Source organism: Rutidosis leptorrhynchoides, chromosome 3 (assembly GCF_046630445.1).
Source record: "Rutidosis leptorrhynchoides isolate AG116_Rl617_1_P2 chromosome 3, CSIRO_AGI_Rlap_v1, whole genome shotgun sequence".
Lineage (NCBI taxonomy): Eukaryota > Viridiplantae > Streptophyta > Magnoliopsida > Asterales > Asteraceae > Rutidosis > Rutidosis leptorrhynchoides.
The window spans coordinates 240,220,262-240,239,351 of NC_092335.1; the positions used below are offsets into that span (position 1 = coordinate 240,220,262).

Here is a 19,090-nt window from a genome sequence, read left to right on the forward strand (position 1 = left end):
ATATATAACAAACTTTATATATAATAATATTACTAATACTAGTATTAATATTATTATCGGAAGTAATACTAATATTATTATAACAACTTAACTCTTAAACCTGAGTTTAATATAATGATATTTCAATTATCATATTTACTAATTATAAAATATAATATATTGAATATTTACTATTTATAGTTTCTATATCCATTACACTATATAATGTTACTTAAGTATAGAATTCATGTATATATACATATATATTCATTTTAATGACAACTTAATTATTCTGTATAATACTTCATATTTTCAATCTAAATGATTAATTTATATTGTGTTAATTTAACATAGTGTATATATATATATATATATATATATATATATATATATATATATATATATATATATATATATATATATATATATATATTTTATTTACATAGTTATTTACACACAATTATTCGTGAATCGTCAGAAATAGTCAAATGTTAAATGAATCTGTGCAAATAGTTCAAAAATTTTAAGACGCAACATAACCGACTTTGCTTATCGTATCGAATTTATATAAAGATTAAGTTTAAATTTGGTCGAAAATTCCCGGGTCATCACAGATTTGGTACTATAAAACTCAAGTTCGGACGAATTGTTTTTCAATCTATCTTTCTATCTCTCGGTTATATATATACATAAATTATTATTATTATTATTATTATTATTATTATTATTATTATTATTATTATTATTATTATTATTATTATTAATCTTATAATTATTAGTAGTATTATACATAAAATACTACGACAAAGTCATGAGTGTATTATTTCAAAATGGTTTTTTGAGTGGGATAGGGCTAAGGAAATTATGGGTTATAGCTATGGAGGTGATGGGTATGGTTCATGGGTATGCTCGTGAGGTCAATTTAGTGTTTATCATCTCCGTTGTGCCTACGTACTTTCCTGCAATATTGAATCTCGGTATTGATACGTGAGCACTCATAACTTAACTTTTATATATTAATAGTGTATCTCTGACTAGTGCTCGAGTATATAGGATTATGCATGCTTGTACTTTTGATATTGCTGTTAGATAGGTTATGTTAAATCCTGAATTAGTTACATATGCGGTTGAGATAAGGTATATGATATGCATGTCGTTGGAAAGCTGACGAAAAATTAAGAACTTTTCATTTAGAACTCGAATGATTTCGATGAACTGATTAGAAGTTATAGTCAATTGAATTTTTGTATTATTATTAAAAAATGATTATTATTATCGTTGTTATAGTTTTTATCTAATTATAATTATTATTATTATTATACTTACTATTATTATTATTATCATTATCAATAAAAGGTATTATCATTAAAAATTGTTATTTTTATTATTATTACTATCGTTATTATCGTTAAAGTTATAATTAGTATTATTGTTATTATTATCATAGTTATTAGTATTATCATTAATATTATCATAATCTTTATTATTATTAGTATTATTATAATTAAAATTAATATTAGTAACACCCAATTATTATGATTACTATTATTATTATTATTATTATTATATTATTATAAACGCGATATAAAAGACGATTAAAAGCTATTAACAAATTGATTGGGAAATAATGAGTATGAGTATCATGATGAAATTAAAATATTGTAAGATATTTATTTAGATAAAATTATCGTTCTTATTATTTTTATCATTACTATTATTATTAAAAGTATCGTTAGCATTAAAACTATTATTTTAACAAAAATTATCATTTTAATAGAAATGTCATTGTTATTATAAAATATCATTATTATTATCATTTTAAATAGAATTAATAATTTAAAGTTAATATTAAAAAGTATTGTAAATATTAAAGTTATCGTAATTAGAATTATCATTTTATCATAATATCATTTTTAGTAAATACAAATATTGATATTTTTTATTAATAGAATAATAATAATTATTACAAAATAATACAACTTGTACTTATTATTATTATCAATGTTATTTTATCAAATAAATATGTAATACAAATAATATAATTACCTTAATAAGACCTATCATAATATTTTTATGATATTAAATGAACTTTATAAATTTTATTACTTAATATATATAAAAGTATATTTTTTATATAAAACCTATTTATTAATAAATGAATTATATTATTTACTCTAATAAATCTTTGAAAAATATTTAAAAATATAAAATGACGATATTTAAACTATATAATAATCATGTATAAATTTTGGAAATTATTTTAGGACAAATTGACTTTTGTTGACTTTTGCATATTAGTCTCGAGCATTAGGATTGTGGTACACTATGACTTGACCTATATTGTTAGACAAATATTGATCATTATATAAATATATATACTTAATATAGGTTCGTGAATCCGAGGCTAACCTTGCATTGTTCAATGTCGTCATATGTATTTTTACTACAAAATACAAGTATTGTGAGTTTCATTACTCCCTTTTTATATATATTTTTGGGACTGAGAATACATGCGCTACTTTTATAAATGTTTGACGAAATAGACACAAGTACGCAAAACTACATTATATGGTTGGATTATTAAACCGAATATCGCCCCTTCAAGTCTGGTAACCTAAGAATTAGGGAAATGGCCCCTAATTGACGCGAATCCTAAAGATAGATCTATCGGGCCCAACGAGCCCCATCCAGGGTATGGATGCTTTAGTACTTCGAGGTATTATTTAGTATATTAGCTGCGCGCTGTATACTGGGGGATATTTTATATGCATCTTGTTAAGGTCGGTTACCAGGTGTTCAATCCATATGAATGATTTTTATCTCTATGCAGTTTGCGAAATGCCTGATATGAGATGTGTATTTATGAGAAATGAAAATCTTGTGGTCTATTAAAATGATGAAAATGATCGTTTATGATAAACTAATGAACTCACCAACCTTTTGGTGGACACTTGAAAGCATGTTTATTCTCAGGTATTAAAGAAATCTTTCGCTGTGTGTTAGCTCATTTTAGAGATCTTACTTGGAGTCATTCATGGCATATTTCTAAAGACGTTGCATTCGAGTCATTGAGTTCATCAAGATTATTATTAAGTCAATTATAGTTGGATAGTGGATATTATGAAATGGTATGCATGCCTGTCAATTTTCGATGTAAAGAAAGTTTGTCTTTTAAAAACGAATGCAATGTTTGTAAAATGTATCATATAGAGGTCAAATACCTCGCGTTGAAATCAACTATTGTGAATCGTTTATAATATATATGAACGGGTCCTTTCAACACCTTCATTAAATCACAACACAAACCCACTTCGGTTTGTGCAGATACCACCATATCGATCAAATCATATCGATCAAACACAAACTAAAACATCACCATCTTCAACAAACCACCACCTTTAACACCCATGGTTAAACCACCTTGATCATTATCACCCTCGAACCACCACAAACAGTCAGTTAACATCACTTTGAGTTTTCATTTACGACTCTTTATCCAAACACCACCACTTCCAAGAACCACGAACCACCAAAAATGAAACCCACCGTCACTACTATTATTTTTTTTCTTTTCTTTTTGGTTCGAACGACACTCAAACAGCTCCTGTTGCTGCACCGCTTGTTTCTATTTAAATGACGAAGGAGATGATGTACAGTGATAAGGAAATAATAAACGATGATGGTACATACTGATCATAATGATGATGATGTATATTGAATGATGATAAAGCCATGTGATGATAATCGTTTAGAAACCGAACCAGTTGCTTTTCTCCTGTTCGTTTTTTTACGTACTCCACAACAAAAGGGATTGATAATCTATTTAATTAACCACTTGCAAGATTCCTTTTTATGTTTCGAAACTAAAATCCATTTAAATTATATATATGGCCGTGATATTTTTTTTTCGAGCCATGTATCAATTTTATGTTGGGCCGATATCCATTTTATTTGGATGGGCCGAGAGCTTTTAAATTCCGTTGGGCCAAGTTCCATTTTCTGTTGGGTCGAAGTCATCCATTTTTCTGATGGGCCAAGAGAAATATGATGATGATGTATTAGTACGATGAAGAGGTTAAGTGGTTATGATAATGATAAATGGTTATGATTATGTTGAACGTATGGTGATGATCGCGATAGATGATGATGAGTGTATGATTTTAAGACGAATGATATTATGATATGATAATGATGAGCTATATATCAAGACGATGATGATGATAATAGTTAGTAGATGATGAACGGGGATACGAATTAGAACGATGGCGATATACGATGACGACTAGGAGGGTATAATCTATATCTTAAACTTTTCTATTTCGATTAATTATAATATAAAAGTATATAATTTTATATATATTTACACATATAAGTTTATAAGGTAAGAAGATATATATATATATATATATATATATATATATATATATATATATATATATATATATATAATTCTATTATTATTATTATAATTACAAATTTTATCATTTTTAGTATTAAAATTATCATCATTATTATTTTCAAATCTAATTATTTTTATTGTTATTATCATTATTTTATTATTATTATAATTATTATTTTTTTTACAAACAAAAGATATCTATATAAAAGTATATATTTATTACATATATCATAAGTATACTAATATTAAATTTTTTTTAATATAATATCATTTATATTAATATCACATGTAATAAAGCATATATATCATATAAGTATTATAACAAATAATAAGGATTAATATAAATATATATAAGGATATTAATCTATATATATTATAAAATATATATAAACTTAGTTGATTAATATTACAATGTGTTAATATATATACTTGATATAGGTTCGTGAATCCGAGGCCAATCTTGCATTGTTCAGTTCCGACGTATGCATATTTTTACTACAAAATATCGTATCGTGAGTTTCATTACTCCCTTTTTAAATGCTTTTGCAATATATATTTTTGGGACTGAGAATACATGCACTTTTATAAATGTTTGACGAAATAGACACAAGTACTCGAAAATTACATTCTATGGTTGGATTATCGAAATCGAATATCGCCCTTCAAGTCTGGTAACCTAAGAATTAGGGAAATGACCCCTAATTGACGTGAATCCTAAAGATAGATCTATTGGGCCTAACAACCCTCATTCATGTCTATGGATGGCTTTAGTACTTCGAGATTATTATTATACAGACGACGATGTCTGTAGGGATATTCTATGCATTATGGTTAATGTCGGTTACCAGGTGTTCAATCCATATGAATGATTTCTATGCAGATGGCTATATGCATGCATGATGTTTATGAGAAATGAAAATATGAAATCTTGTGGTCTATTAAAAATGATGAAAATGAATATTGATGATAAACTAATGAACTCACTAACCTTTGGGTTGACACTTTAAAGCATGTTTATTCTCAGGATTGAAAGAAATCTTTCGCTGTGCATTTGCTCATTTTAAAGATATTACTTGAAGTCATTCATAACATATTTCAAAAGACATTGCATTCGAGTCGTTGAGTTCATCAAGTTTATTATTAAGTCAATTATAGTTGGATGTATTATGAAATGGTATGCATGCCGTCAACTTTCGATGTGATGAAAGTTTGTCTTTTAAAAACGAATGCAATGTTTGTAAAATGTATCATTTAGAGGTCAAATACCTCGCAATGAAATCAACTATTGTGAATCGTTTATAATCGGTATGAAAGGGTCATTTCAACTGGCCCATCGTATACTTAACCCTAAGAACTCGCCACTTGATTGAAAGACCTCAGCTTCTTCAACCAATTGAATCAAACACCCAAACACTTCGGTGATTCTAATCCAATATACTCCATTGACGGTGTAAGGTGGATAAATGTTGGAATTTAATATACAAACAACTGAAATTGAAAGTGAAGATGCCGTTAGAATAAGGAGTATGTGACAGAACTGAATGATTCCTTGGCTATTGATAATATAAGAAAAGAGTTGCAAAAACTTGAGATACAATTGTGGTGGTAATATGAAATCAGCCAGTGCCCCAAATAAAGAAAAGGATATTGTAACAGTCAAGAAAGTTGAGAGCAGGGAGTTGGAACAGATTTAATAGAGGAAAAGACAGAATGTTGCATCGAACCCACCACTCATGGTTTTGGTTTTGGAATTTTAACAGGAGTTTCATCATCCGCCATGTTTTGCATAATAACACTAAAGTTATGCATTTCTTTCTTGAATGTCAATTTTTTTCCCCGAATTGCTTACCATTGATCTTGCTATTTTTTTGATTTGGTTCATGCCCTACAACATGAGAAATCTCGCTAGTTGTATCAAAGGCTTCTGAAATATCCGGAATATCATCAATCCAATTGCTATTAGATCCTTTGATGATAACCTTTTTTTGTTCAATAAAAGGTTCACTAACTTTGTTGGTGGGTATGCATCGAGCCCTTATCTTTTCACATGAGCTTCGACATTGGCTACCAATACACTGCTCGTCTAGTACTTGATTCTCGGATTCAATAACATCAGTGGGATTGCATTTTATACCCTGAGTAATTAATTAATAGCATTATTATTTTATAGATAGGCTGACGACCTTCTGATGGGCATATGTCGTAGTACAACTATATAAAGCCTTGTTTGAACTAGAAGAAAACGACTAACGTTCTATTCTAATAAATTTAAAGTAATTATTTGTTGGTCTATAAACCTAACAACATTTATGGACATAACTAAAGTATTCAATCATATGAACACCTTTTTCTTGAATGGCCCAAAAATGCTACACTATACCAAACACAAATATAATATACCATACACTTCCAAACGTTTAATTACAAAATTAAATCAACCTAGAATCGCATACAATTTACAATAATTATTTATTATATTATATTTTATGACATATGCATAAGCTGTGTATTACTTACTAGTTATCTTATTTTATATACAATTTTTTCTAACTATAAGCTTATTAAGCTAGTATATCTCCCAATGACACGGCTCATCGGCTCCAAGCCGAACGCCAGTATCAACACTAGCCACCAGCTGCCATGATGAAGCCGTGAAGAAACTCTCATTAACGTTAAACGAAAGATCTGGCAAGTTGAAAAATGTATCGTCGTCACAAGCCATTTTATCTTGGCTTTGTGGCTCGGCTCCATTTTCGTAATTTTTTTGTGATGATAAAGTGGTTGATGAGTGAGAGTGAGAAAGTATAAGTTGCTCGGTTTCATCTATTCGTCCACATGTCATGGTAGCAGCCTTTAAAGCGGCTTCTCGAATGTCTTTTGGTGATCTCGTAGCTGGTTGAGGAAGTAAATGTGCTAATTTAGGAAAATTGAGGTAAGCCGATGAGCCTTTTATGGCTATAGCAGCTACGTCGTGGGCTCGAGCCGCCATTTTGGCTGTTGGGAATGTCCCAAGCCATATTCTTGATTTCTTTCGTGGCTCGCGAATTTCTGACACCCATTTGCCCCAACTTCTTTTTCTGACACCACGATACGTGTGGTGCTCTTCACAATTATTCGTATAATTAACATTAATATTATTATTTTTATTTGATATTTTTTCCTCTTTACCATTGTTTCCCTTTCGACTTCTTATTGAAGTTTTTCGAGACTTACATTCCTTTGAGCCATTGGTGGACGAAGTCGACGAGGTGGCGGAAATGGAAGATGATGATAACTGGATGATTTGAGTTGCATTTTCCATGTTGATTTTCTTTTTTCTTGATTAAATCATAAAAGAAGTAACCAAATATTGAATCTGTAAACTAACAATGAAGAATGAGCTTTCAAATGTTACATAGTAATAGAAGATAGGAAGGCTACTCAGTAATGGGTAGTTGGTAGGGGGAGTGGTGGTTTTGATCCTTGTATTTTTGCTTGTATTGGTTTTTAAATATAAAGAAAGGTAAAGAAGGTCTAAAGATAAAGATATTATGGGTCCTTGACATTTAAAGATTTTTAGTAACATTTTTATTTATTTTTATTCGATATTAAAATAACGTTTGGTTGATGACATATGTTTTTTTTGAAAAGCAAGAATTGTACTAAGCTGAGAAAATGATACAATGTTATGTGAGTATATCTCACTTACAAAATACACGAAGGTTTGCAAAGGGAGCAAACTGTGACAATCACGATAAAACTAACTACACTATCCTAAGATATACACTTGGATCGTTAAGCCAAGACAACCAATCGATCTTCCGTTTCTTTAACCTAGTAGAAATCCAATCATATGACTTGACTTGAATTTCGTTCAAAGCAACCGAAGGATTCCAACTTCTTCCACGAAATACTTTCTCGTTCCTATTTCTCCATATTAAGTAGGCGCTCACCCATTCAACCGATTGCCAAATTTTATTGCCGAGAGCCGTTGATGGTGAGTTACAATTCCCTTGAAGAATCTCGTTGAAGCTTAAGTTGGACATGTTACCAAAACCCCACCACCCGAAAACACGATCTCAAATCTCTATCACATGCTTGCAAAAAATTAAAGAGTGGTCCACGGTTTCTAGGTCGTCATCACATAATGGGCACCGGACACTATGCAAATCAATATCCCTTTTACAAAGTTCGATCAAGGTGAGAAGTCTTCTTTGTCGAGCCCGCCAAACAAAGACCTCCAATTTTTTTGGAACTAGATTATTTCGCATTGTTTCGGTCATATTCGTAGGTACCGCAAGCAATTTGTTGTCAATGAGAAGGGATAGTGATCGTACAGTGAAGGAGCCATTATGTGAGTTAGACCATACACACGTGTCCCTTCCATTATTGTTGAAAGCGAATGCAGCGATGATCTCGGTTAACTCAGATAGTTCACTAGCGGTTCGACCCGACTGTGTTCTGCTCCAATCTCCACGTAAAACCATACCCGACTCAGTGGCTTGAATCCGGTTGCTGATTGTTGCGTTCTTCGAGGCAGAATAGTCGCTGGAATCTGTTGCTAAGGATGCTGCCCGACCAGTTTGTATGCCAGAATTCTTTCATCGAGTTGCTACACACCGAAACTTTGAAGGAGTCCTTGAAAGTTAAACCTGTTTCTTCGATGGTGGTACCTGCCAAAAGAATATCCCGCCAAATGGTTGGTTTTAAGGAGCGAATTTCTTCACTCCCTAGATCCAAACCACCACGGGAACCGTAAATGCTATAAATCAATTTGGACCAAAGTGAGTCGGTTTCGGTATAAAACCTCCACCACCACTTTCCTAGCAAAGCTAGGTTTTTACTTTTTAAGAGACCAAAGTTTAAACCCCCGTTTTCGTAAGGGAAAACAACTTGAAAGTTAAATCCTTTTGATCACATATGTAATACTCGTATAATAATTTTTTATAAATTCATTAAAATTTTGCATTAAATATTTGTACAATAGAATTTTTCAATACATGATTTTAATGTATTTATATCAAGAAATTTAGTTAATATACCGAAGGGCTTATAGCGTAATTGTATTTTATTATCCTTTCAACTAAAGAGGTTGGGGGGTTCAACCCCGATCGTGATCATATTTTTGAATTAATTTGTGTTGCGTGTATGGGTTCCCGTTTTGAAACAAGAAAGACATATAGTGAAAACTAGAAAGTTACCTACCGTGCGTTGCGGCGGTGGCGTTCGGGTCATAATGTGGGTGCTCTGTTTGTGCTTATTATGTTTGAAACTATTTAGGATAGGTGGGTCTTATGTTAATACACATAATGTAAACATTCATATAGGGAAAATGGCACGTGTGTTAAGTGTCGTTGTCAGAAAATCTATTCAGTTTGAACGTAGTTAGTTTCGTTGATAAAATTATTTTGAGTCTAACGGTGCTAGAGGAAGATATGGGTTGTCATTGTGTTTAGCGTTTTTTAAAAAGTGTCCGTTTCAAACGTAATTCTTATCGTCTTGTTCATAAAATTATTTCGAGTAAGACGCTACTGTCGAAAAATTTTAACTCGTGGCGAGCGGGAAGATACGGGCTGTCGTTGTGTTTAGCGTTTTTTAAAAGGTATCCGTTTCGAACATACCTTTTATCGTTTTGTTCATAAAATTATATCGAGTACGACGCTGCTTTCGAAAAAATTTAACTCGCGGCGAGCGGGAAGATACGGGCTGTCGTTGTGGTTAGCGTTTTTTAAAAAGTGTCCGTTTCGAACGTAGTTAGTTTCGTTTTGTTCACAGAAATATTTCAAGTTTAACAGTGTGGTCGGTGGAATTTAACTCGGAGCGAGGAGGAAGATACGGGCTGTCATAGGGGTTGGGGGAGTTTTTTTATTTTAATTAAGTAAATTGACGTTTTACCCCCTGGAGTTCAGGGTAGTTTATGCAAGGTGTGGATAGTTGAAGGGGGTTTTGTGCATTTTTTGGGGTCAAGTTTGATCAATTGTCGTTTTGACCATTTTTTGGGTGGGGTTGGGGGTCAAACGACCAAAATCCCCACGACTATTAGTATATAGGGGTAACAGAAATATACGTAGTTAGTTTCATTTTGTTCACAGAAATATTTCGAGTTTAACAGTGTGGTCGGTGGAATTTAACTCGGAGCGAGGAGGAAGATACGGGCTGTCATATGTAGCGACCCCGACAAATCGTCAAATGACGGCGTCATCTACGTATGGTCCCATTACATGGTCATAGGTCTTTATAACAAAGTTTGACCGAAAATATGTCGCATTCATTTCATAAAAGGATGTTTCAATGTTTACAAAAGTAATTTCCAAGACAAGTACATAACAAATGTTATAGTTCATATGAAACACGTGCGACATAGTTTAAAGTAGCCAAAAAGACGCTCCACGTAAGCAAGTATACTCGACATCCAATGCAAGTATCAAAAAGAATGAGCGGAAGCATGTATCACCTAAGTTCAAGGACCTGAGAAAAACATAGAGAATCTGTCAACGAAAACGTTGGTGAAATCATAGGTTTAAATAAGTAAGTTAATAAAGGTAAGTCGAACCACAAGATTTGCAACATTGATAAAGTAGTAATACATTCTAAAAGTTAATATTCACGAGCACCCAATTATCAAGGCTTAACGTTTCCTTCCATTGAACCCCATCATAATAGTGTTAGAACATACACTGTTTCTCGAAAATATATTTCACCCGTAGACGGTAGCGAACCGTCCGAAGTGAGGGTTTGTCAAACCCATATGGCCATATAACATAAGTTCTCGCTTACACCCGTCAAGTGTAACTAATGATAATCGAATTGAGGATTTGTGTTCAAACTCGTATGTAGAATGTTTGTTTTCCTGTACTTGTGTTCACTTAGTTTAAAAGAACGTTTATGTATTCTCATCCCAAAAGTAAGTTCAAAAAGAGTAAAAGTGGGACTATGATCTCACCTTTGATTGCAAGAGTAAATAAGTACTTCAACAAGTAATGTGCGCAAAGGACAACGCTAGCCTCGACCTAAACAAATAGGTTGTATCAATAACGATAGTCACGAAGGGTCAAAGATGTTCAATTAGTCCTATGGCTCGACACGACTCGATTATGTAGCATGTGAAGCAAATTGTCAAGTTTCATGCAAGATACAAGTATAGAATCATGTTAGAAAGATTGCATAATTAATTGGTTAAGTTTGACAAAAAGTCAAACTTGGTCGGGTCAAAGTCAACGAAAAAGTCAACATGTTCGGGTCGGGTCCCGGACAAATTTTATACGCTAATTATTCATATACAAGTATATTAAAACAAGTTTCATGTGAATCGGAGGTCGGTAGCTAGTCAAACATTTCACGTGAAATGGGTCCAAGAGGTCAGAATCTGGCCAGGTGATTCTGCGCGCCGCGCGGGGATGTGGCGCGCCGCGCCACTACCTGGGTAGAGAATTCTGGTCAGTTTTTCCAAGTGTGCACGAACCAAAACCTTTTCTAACACAACACTTGACCCGCAAACACTTATAACGCCTATCATACATCGTTGGAAAGGTATTTTGACGAGGAATGCAACTAAACACATCTCATCAATCAAACTTCTACTTGCAACAACCAAAAACCGCAATTAATGTTCCCCATTCAATGCATACAAGTCATAAATGCAATTTAATGATTTGTCAATCAAATTACATGAACGATACGCCGTTTCGAAGGTAATTAAGCATACAACACAACCTAACACTTACAATTAACATTATCAAGCATTTAAAGCATCAAAATTCAATTTACTTCTATCAAACCCTAACTCAAAATCACAAATTCAACAATCTTGCATATGAAACTAATCTATGTCAACCTACATACCAATTTGAAGCTAGTGATGTTAGGAACACAATTAAATCATGAACTTTCATCATTAAACAACATATGAACACCTAAAACTCAAGATTAAGCAAGCATTCTTTCAATATGAACTAGTTACACCAAAATAGCAAGAACAAGCATACAAAACACATAATCATACTAGACTTGAGCCATAGACACTAATTAACAACCTTTTAACTCAAAAATCTCAAGAACACATAAAATTAGTGATTTTAGAAAGTTACCCAAATTTGATGAAATCGGTATGGAATCGAAGAGGAGATCACGAGGAGTTCAAATATGTAATTTGTTTGGCCCGAAGCTTGATCGATTGAATATGGATGAAGATTTGCTTTTTGATGAATTTAGAGAAAGAGTGGAAGTAATTAGGAAAAAGAGAAAATGAAATGGAAAATGGTGGGGAGGTGGTTGACTTAGTCAAAAGGCTAGTCACCACTTTAGTGTTTTGGCGAAACTAGTCCCTCGAGTTCGGTTGCGGGTGCGTTAAATTACCTAAACATGATAATTTAAAACGCGTATTAACGGGAGATGTTATAAACATATAACGGAGTTTTAAATAGTTTAACGGAAAAGTAAACGGAAAAAGGCGGGATGTTACATTACCTACTCCTTAAAAGAAATTTCGTCCCGAAATTTAAGCAGGCGTAGTAATCGTTGTTTCCTCCTCGGAATCCGACGATTCCGGAACCGGGAATAGATGAGGGTGTTTCTTTCGCATTTGATCTTCTCTTTCCCAAGTAAACTCGGGTCCCCTTTTGGCGTTCCAACGGACCTTAACAATCGGGATCCGGCTTTGTTTTAATTCCTTCTCGACGTAGTCCACAATTTCAACCAGTTCCTCCACAAAATGGAGTTTGTCATTAATAGTAAGTTCCTCGAGAGGGACGACGATATCGGGCTCGGCAAGACATTTCTTCAAGTTAGATACATGAAATGTAGGGTGGACGGAGCTTAGTTGAGGCGGAAGATCCAAACGATACGCAACGGTTCCAACACGCTCTAAGATTTCGAAAGGACCAACGTACCGCGGATTTAGTTTCCCACGTTTCCCAAAACGGATGACACCTTTCCAAGGTGCGACTTTTAAGATGACGCGGTCACCGACTTGAAATTCGAGGTCTTTGCGTCTTTTGTCGGTATAGCATTTTTGGCGACTTCGGGCCGTCCGAAGCCTATCTCGGATTTGAAGAATCTTCTCTGTGGTTTCGTGAATGAGTTCGGGCCCGGAAATTTGCACGTCACCCACTTCGGCCCAACAAAGAGGAGAGCGACATTTTCGACCATATAACGCTTCAAAAGGTGCGGCCTTAATACTCGCGTGATAACTATTGTTATAAGAGAACTCGGCGAGAGGTAAGTGCTTGTCCCAAGCTTTTCCAAAATCAACAACGCAGGCTCGTAACATATCCTCTAAGGTTTGTATTGTATGTTCACTTTGCCCATCGGTTTGGGGATGATATGCGGTGCTCATGTCCAAACGCGTTCCCAACGCTTCTTGTAACGTACGCCAAAATCTAGAAACGAAACGACCATCTCGGTCGGAGATAATCGATAACGGTACTCCGTGTCGGGCTACAATCTCTTTAATGTAAAGTCGTGCAAGTTTCTCCATTTTGTCGGTTTCTTTCATGGCGAGAAAGTGCGCGGATTTGGTGAGGCGGTCAACAATGACCCAAATTGTATCATAACCGCCCGACGTTTTTGGTAGTTTGGTGATAAAATCCATCGTGATCCTTTCCCACTTCCATTGCGGGATCTCGGGTTGTTGAAGTAACCCGGACGGTCTTTGGTGTTCGGCTTTGACTTTAGCGCAAGTCAAACATTTGGCAACGTATCTAGCAACTTCCTTTTTGATGTTCGGCCACCAATATTGTTCTTTAAGGTCATTGTACATCTTATTGGCGCCGGGATGAATCGAGTATCGTGATTTGTGGGCTTCGTCTAAGATGAGGTTTCGTAAATCGCCATATCTAGGCACCCAAATTTTTCCGGCGTAATATCGAAGTCCGGTCTCCTTAACTTCGAATCGGGAGACGAGAATGTTTAAAAGTTCGCGTGCGATGTTGTTGTCCTTAAGAGCTTCATCTTGGGCTACCCGAATTTGGCTATTAAGGTTGGTGTGGATGGTGATGTTTAATGCTCGGACGCGAAGAGGCACCGCTCTTTCCTTTCGACTTAAGGCATCGGCCACTACATTAGCCTTTCCGGGGTGGTAACGAAGTTCACAATTGTAATCGTTCAAGGTCTCAATCCACCTTCGTCGTCTCATGTTTAGTTGCTTTTGATCGAAGATATGTTGGAGACTTTTGTGATCGGTAAAGATAGTACTCTTGGTACCAAGAAGATGATGTCTCCATAGCTTAAGTGCAAAGATGACGACACCGAGTTCAAGATCATGTGTCGTGTAGTTTCGTTCGTGAACCTTGAGTTGTCGAGAGGCATAAGCAATGACTTTCTTTCGTTGCATTAGTACACACCCATAACCGTTTTTCGAGGCATCACAATATACAACAAAATCATCATTGCCTTCGGGAAGTGACAAGATAGGAGCGGTGGTTAGTTTAGTTTTCAAGATTTGGAAAGCGGTTTCTTGTTCGGATGTCCAAACGAATTTTCGTTCCTTGTGAGTTAACGCGGTTAAAGGACGAGCGATTAGGGAGAAATCCTTGATGATTTTACGATAGTATCCGGCGAGACCCAAGAATTGACGAATTTGAGTAGGAGTAGTAGGAGTCTCCCATTTACTAATGGCTTCGATTTTCGCGGGATCGACTTTAATGCCTTGATCACTTACAACGTGACCGAGGAATTGAACTTCCTTCAACCAAAATTCACACTTGGAGAACTTGGCATAGAGTTGTTCTTTTCTCAAGAGTTCAAGCACGAGTCGGAGATGTTCTTTGTGTTCCTCTTCGCTTTTTGAATAGACCAAAATATCGTCGATGAACACGATAACGAATTTGTCGAGGTACGGTTTGCACACGCGGTTCATGAGATCCATGAACACCGCCGGTGCATTTGTGAGACCAAAAGGCATGACAAGGAATTCATAACTACCATAACGAGTCCGGAAGGCGGTTTTGGAGACATCTTCTCCCTTAACCCTTAGTTGATGATAACCCGAACGGAGATCGATTTTTGAATATACACGAGAACCTTGTAGTTGATCAAAGAGATCATCGATGTGAGGAAGAGGATATCGGTTCTTAACCGTCAATTTGTTTAGTTCACGATAATCAATGCACATTCGTAGGGATCCGTCTTTCTTCTTGACGAACAAAATTGGAGCGCCCCATGGTGAATGGCTAGGTTGAATGAAACCACGGTCAAGTAACTCTTGGATTTGACTTTGCAATTCTTGCAATTCGGATGGAGCGAGTCTATATGGTGCACGCGCTACGGGTGCGGCTCCTGGAATAAGATCGATTTGAAATTCAACCGGTCGATGAGGTGGAAGACCCGGTAATTCGTCGGGAAATACATCGGAAAAGTCACTAACAATCGGCACATCATCGATGCGCTTTTCATCGGCCTCGACTTTCTTAACGTGAGCAAGAATTGCGAAACAACCCTTACGTAGTAGTTTTCTAACTTTAAGGCACGAAACGAGATTGAGTCCGGTGCAATTTTTGTCGCCATAGACAATCAAGGGTTCACCGTTCTCGATAGGAATTCGGATTGCGTGAAGATCGCAAAGAATGTGAGATTTATTTTTGACCATCCAATTCATACCGATTATTACATCAAAACTCCCTAGTTCCATGGGTATCAAGTCAATTTCAAATTCATTACCTAAAATGTTTAGAGTACACCCCCGGTAATATGTGTCGGCACTTAAGAGTTTTCCATCGGCCACTTCGATGGAGTAAGTAGTATCTAAAGGGTGTGGTGGAGTGCAAAGAGTAGGAGCCAAAGTCTTAGACACAAAACATTTATCGGCACCCGAATCGAATAAGCATGTAACATAAGTGTTGTTGAGAAGAAACGTACCCGTGACTAATTCTTTATCGTCTCGGGCTTCCTCGGTGTTGATGTTGAAGGCTCGGCCTCGGTTGTTGGGGTTGTCTTTCTTCTTCGGGCATTCATTCCTATAGTGACCCGGTTGACCACATTCATAACAAGTGGCCGTTCTTGGAGGATTGGGCCCCTTTCGAGCGACGGGGGCGGCGTTTGTACAATTGTTGGCCCTATGACCAACTCCTTGGCAACGGTGACAAATTAGCTTGTTACATTCGCCGTGATGATGCTTGTGGCATTTGTTGCAAAAAGGTAGGTTCCCGACATAACCTTTCTTGCCGTCGTTGTTGAAAGGCTTTTTGGTGAAGGTGTTGTTGTTGTAGTTGGTTGATGGAGTGGCTTCCCATTTCCTTTTGTTGCCACCCGACTTGTCCTCGGCCTTAGGAGCCGGCACTACGATTTCGTCAACCGTTTCAATTAGTTGGCGAGCCATGTTCATAGCGGCTTGATGAGTAGTGGGTTTGGATGACATCACCCCTTGTTTGATGCTTTTTGGAAGACCGAGCATGTAGAGCTCAATCCTTTGAGATTCGGGGTTAACAAGATTAGGACACATCAAGGATAGTTCGGCGAAGCGTTGATTATAAGCTTTAAGATCGTTTCTGACCGCTTTCAAAGCTCTTAGTTCTTCCTCAAGCTTCCGGGTTTCTTCGCGCGGAAAATATTCAACAATCATCTTTTCCCTTAGATCGGCCCAAGAGAGGGCATGAGCTTCATCGGTACCCACCGATTGAACATAGGTGTTCCACCATGTTAGAGCAACCCCGGAGAAAGTGTGGGTGGAGTATTTGACCTTGTCTTGATCCCGACAACCGCTTATGCTAAAGACGGCCTCCGTTTGTTCAAACCAACGAGTAAGCACAACCGGTCCCCCGGTTCCATCATAAGTGTGAGGTTTGCACCCCATGAAAGCTTTGTAGGAGCACCCTTCGCTAGAGTTACCGGCTCCTTGGTTGTTGTTGTTGTTATTATTATTGTTGTTGTTAGATGAGTGACCGGCCATGGCCGCATCCACGGCGGTGGCTATCATGCGTTGCAAAGCTTGTTCGGGAGTTTCATTGCGTCGTACACGGCGAGGAGGCATTGTTCCTTCAAAACAAAAGAATACCGTTGGTTAGTATTCTAAATAATACTAACCGTGATATGGAATAAAGATAAAGAGAAAATTATCCTTGACTCGCCTTAAATTCTTTATGTCATAATGTCGGTATGTTCATATGAGTCACCGTAATATAATTTCCGGGAATTATATTACCCTAATTCATATGTGCATTCGACATTACATCATATAGTCAAGGTGGCATGTCAATTAAATTATACAACGCAAGATTTAGATAGAATAAGAGTAGATATGAGTAGAAGAGTTAGAGTATAAATGCAAAATTTGCCAAGTAATTCCTATGTCAAGTCTAAACGCCGGTTGTAGTCTAGGCTCACCAATGTACCCTATGACTCGGGGTCGACACCAATGAACTCTAAATCCCTACAACCAAGGCTCTGATACCACTTGTAGCGACCCCGACAAATCGTCAAATGACGGCGTCATCTACGTATGGTCCCATTACATGGTCATAGGTCTTTATAACAAAGTTTGACCGAAAATATGTCGCATTCATTTCAAAAAAGGATGTTTCAATGTTTACAAAAGTAATTCCCAAGACAAGTACATAACAAATGTTATAGTTCATATGAAACACGTGCGACATAGTTTAAAGTAGCCAAAAAGACACTCCACGTAAGCAAGTATACTCGACATCCAATGCAAGTATCAAAAAGAATGAGCGGAAGCATGTATCACCTAAGTTCAAGGACCTGAGAAAAACATAGAGAATCTGTCAAAGAAAACGTTGGTGAAATCATAGGTTTAAATAAGTAAGTTAATAAAGGTAAGTCGAACCACAAGATTTGCAACATTGATAAAGTAGTAATACATTCTAAAAGTTAATATTCACGAGCACCCAATTATCAAGGCTTAACGTTTCCTTCCATTGAACCCCATCATAATAGTGTTAGAACATACACTGTTTCTCGAAAATATATTTCACCCGTAGACGGTAGCGAACCGTCCGAAGTGAGGGTTTGTCAAACCCATATGGCCATATAACATAAGTTCTCGCTTACACCCGTCAAGTGTAACTAATGATAATCGAATTGAGGATTTGTGTTCAAACTCGTATGTAGAATGTTTGTTTTCCTGTACTTGTGTTCACTTAGTTTAAAAGAACGTTTATGTATTCTCATCCCAAAAGTAAGTTCAAAAAGAGTAAAAGTGGGACTATGATCTCACCTTTGATTGCAAGAGTAAATAAGTACTTCAACAAGTAATGTGCGCAAAGGACAACGCTAGCCTCGACCTAAACAAACAGGTTGTATCAATAACGATAGTCACGAAGGGTCAAAGATGTTCAATTAGTCCTATGGCTCGACACGACTCGATTATGTAGCATGTGAAGCAAATTGTCAAGTTTCATGCAAGATACAAGTATAGAATCATGTTAGAAAGATTGCATAATTAATTGGTTAAGTTTGACAAAAAGTCAAACTTGGTCGGGTCAAAGTCAACGAAAAAGTCAACATGTTCGGGTCGGGTCCCGGACAAATTTTCTATGCTAATTATTCATATACAAGTATATTAAAACAAGTTTCATGTGAATCGGAGGTCGGTAGCTAGTCAAACATTTCACGTGAAATGGGTCCAAGAGGTCAGAATCTGGCCAGGTGATTCTGCGCGCCGCGCGGGGATGTGGCGCGCCGCGCCACTACCTGGGCAGAGAATTCTGGTCAGTTTTTCCAAGTGTGCACGAACCAAAACCTTTTCTAACACAACACTTGACCCGCAAACACTTATAACGC

The 19,090-nt window shown here is 35.8% G+C and overlaps 1 protein-coding gene across 1 annotated transcript; it reads right to left on the reverse strand.

Moving 5' to 3' along the window:
* Window positions 1–6,754: 6,754 nt before the first annotated feature.
* On the reverse strand, window positions 6,755–7,832 carry LOC139897302 (ethylene-responsive transcription factor ERF038-like). The gene has a single exon (XM_071879996.1). The coding sequence runs from the start codon at window positions 7,677–7,679 to the stop codon at window positions 6,945–6,947; it is 735 nt and encodes a 244-aa protein (XP_071736097.1). The 5' UTR covers window positions 7,680–7,832; the 3' UTR covers window positions 6,755–6,944.
* Between the last annotated feature and the right edge of the window lie 11,258 nt (window positions 7,833–19,090).